At 31.7% G+C, this 2,855-nt stretch overlaps 1 protein-coding gene across 1 annotated transcript in view; it reads right to left on the bottom strand.

The window, feature by feature from the left end:
- Positions 1-2,823: 2,823 nt before the first annotated feature.
- LOC144714877 (uncharacterized) overlaps positions 2,824-2,855 on the bottom strand; it is a 969-nt gene continuing 937 nt past the window's right edge. The window contains exon 1 of the mRNA XM_078589681.1: positions 2,824-2,855. This exon is cut by the window's right edge and continues 937 nt beyond it. Coding sequence (XP_078445807.1) covers positions 2,844-2,855 — 12 coding nt within the window. The 3' untranslated portion in view covers positions 2,824-2,843.

Below are 2,855 nucleotides of genomic sequence, written 5' to 3'. Positions count from 1 at the left end.
ATATTTTTTATAAGCTAATAAATATAGAGATATGTGATAGCCAGATGAAAAGATGATAGTTGTCTAAATATATGACAGAGGGATGAATGGATACTGAGGGATATATGTTGAGAACAATAAGGTAATGTTATCATAAGGAACTCACCATACAGCCCATATTCAGCCAATATCAAAGCAATTTTCCACTGACGAAGAGCCCCATCAGTTATTTTTTGCCTTCAAATTTCTATAAATAATTTACAGCGAGAAATCTTGATGGATCATGAAATTTGCTTTATTTTACTTGGCCGACCAATTAAGGAGAAATTAAAAGATATTTTTACATGGATAGATCTAAGGAAATGAATAGCTAGAGAAAATTGAGAAGAAACTACCCTGAAAAGTTCAGCCTATTAATACACCTTGTGTAATAAACTCTTCATAGCTAACTACTACCAGCCTTGAAAGATGAAGTATAGACTCACAATCCTGTAAAAAGCATTTGGTTAATCCTATGGAAAATGTAAGAAGATTGTTTTTTAAAAAAAATTATAGATGTTCTTCTCTGTCCTTGATGGCGGGCGGGGTATACACATTTGCATGCAATGTACGCCAAGTTTCTTAAATTTTTCCCAGAGTTTGATCCATAAATTTTGATTTCAAGTCTTAAGTTGTTTAATTTTCATATAAGGTTTTATTTATTTGCACATAATTTTATGAGTATGTTTCAACACCTATTATATTCTTTTCCCCTGATATTTTCTTCTAGGATTTGGTTCATCTTTTCATATGATTGTGTTCCAAAAACTTAGGCCATCGTACAAGAACACCAATCCAGTTTCTCATCTTTGACTAAAATAGTTTGTGAAAATAGTTAAAATACATATCAGTTCCACCAAAAAAACTGTTTCTAAGATTCTTTCATAGTAAGGAGCGAAATAATCGTCACATTAAATCTGAAATTCAGATTTTTCTAAAACTTTGTAAAATATTTTCGGAAATATTCTGGTTCTAAATCAAATGTAAAGTATATGTGGTTCGATCTTATGAATTCACAATGACAGAAAAAGTTAATGGATTTTCTCATTTATGCCCACTGGTAGGAGCTGGGGCCAGACGTCGACTACAGCCTACAGGGAAGCCATCTGACGTAAAGGAAAGACGAAGATGGTTGTGGGGACTTGCCCACTGTCGAGGGCCAGTGTTTGTTGGTCGTTACTACCTAAATTCTATCAAAATAAATAAAAAGACAAAATTTTCATCTTAAATGCAAATATTTTAGATATTGAAGAAGAAGAAGAAGAAGAAGAAGAAGAATAAGAAGAATAAGAAGAATAAGAAGAATAAGAAGAATAAGAAACTGTCGTAAAAAAGAAGAAGAACAACAAGAAGAATAAGAAGAAGAAGAAACTGTCGTAAAAAAGAAGAACAAGAACAAGAAGAATAAGAAGAAGAAGAAACTGTCGTAAAAAAGAAGAACAAGAACAAGAACAAGAAATTGCAAAAGAAGAAGAAGAAGAAACTGTCGTAAAAAAGAAGAACAAGAACAAGAAATTGCAAAAGAAGAAGAAGAAGAAGAAACTGTCGTAAAAAAGAAGAACAAGAACAAGAACAAGAAATTGCAAAAGAAGAAGAAGAACAAGAACAAGAAGAAGAAGAAACTGCCGTAAAGAAGAAGAATAAGAAAACCGAGAAGAAGAAGTATAAAATAATAAAAAGAAGTAGTAGTAGAAGAAGAAAATGTTGCCGTAAAGAAGGAAGAAGAAGAAATTGCCGTAAAGAAGAAGAAAATTCCGTAAAGAAGAAGGAAGAAGAAGAAATTTCCGTAAAGAAGATGGAAGATGAAGAAATTACCGTAAATAGGAAGAAGAAAAATGTGGAGGCGAACAAGAAGGAGAAGAACAAGAAGCAAAAGATGAAGATGAAGAAGAAGAACAACAAGCAAAAGAAGAAGAAGAATATGCAAAAGAAGAAGAAGAATATGCAAAAGAAGAAGAAGAAGGAAAAGAAGAAGAAGGAAAAGAAGAAAAAGAAGAAGAAGAATATGCAAAAGAAGAAAACGAAGAAGAATGCGCAAAAGAAGATGAAGAAGAAGAAGATGCAAAAGAAGATCAAGAAGAAGAAGAATATGCAAAAGAAGAAAACGAAGAAGAATGCGCAAAAGAAGATGAAGAAGAAGAAGATGCAAAAGAAGATCAAGAAGAAGAAATTGCAAAAGAAGAAGAAAAAAAAGAAGAACAAGATGAAGAAATTGCAAAACAAGAAGAAGAAGAAGAAGAAGAAGAAGAAGAAGCAAAAGAAGAACAAGAAGAAGAAATTGCAAAACAAGAAGAACAAGAACAAGAAGAAGAAATTGCATAAGAAGAAGAAGAAGCATAAGAAGAACAAGAAGAAAAAGATAATGAAGAATGAAGCAAAACAAGAACAAGAAGAAGAAATTGCAAAACAAGAAGAAGAAGAAGAAGCAAAAGAAGAACAGGAAGAAGAAATTGCAAAACAAGAAGAAGAAGCAAAAGAAGAACAAGAAGAAAAAGATAATGAAGAATGAAGCAAAAGAAGAACAACAAGAAGAAGATAATGAAGGAAGAAGAAGAAGAAGAAAAATGAAGCAAAAGAAGAACAAGAAGAAGAAGATAATGAAGGAAGATGAAGAAGAAGAAAAATGAAGCAAAAAAAGTACAAGAAGAAGAGGAAAATGAAGGAAGAAGAAGAAGAAAAAAAATGAAGCAAAAAAAGTACAAGAAGAAGAGGAAAATGAAGGAAGAAGAAGAACAAGAAAAATGAAGCAAAAGAAGAAGATAATGAAGGAAGAATAAGAATAACAAGGAAGCAGAACAACAAGAAGAAGAAACTGCCGTTTATTCTCAAAGCAACTG

Source organism: Wolffia australiana, chromosome 2, assembly GCF_029677425.1.
Source record: "Wolffia australiana isolate 7733 chromosome 2, ASM2967742v1".
In the NCBI taxonomy this organism is placed as follows: Eukaryota; Viridiplantae; Streptophyta; class Magnoliopsida; order Alismatales; family Araceae; genus Wolffia; species Wolffia australiana.
This window is presented reverse-complemented; position numbering and strand designations above follow the sequence as displayed.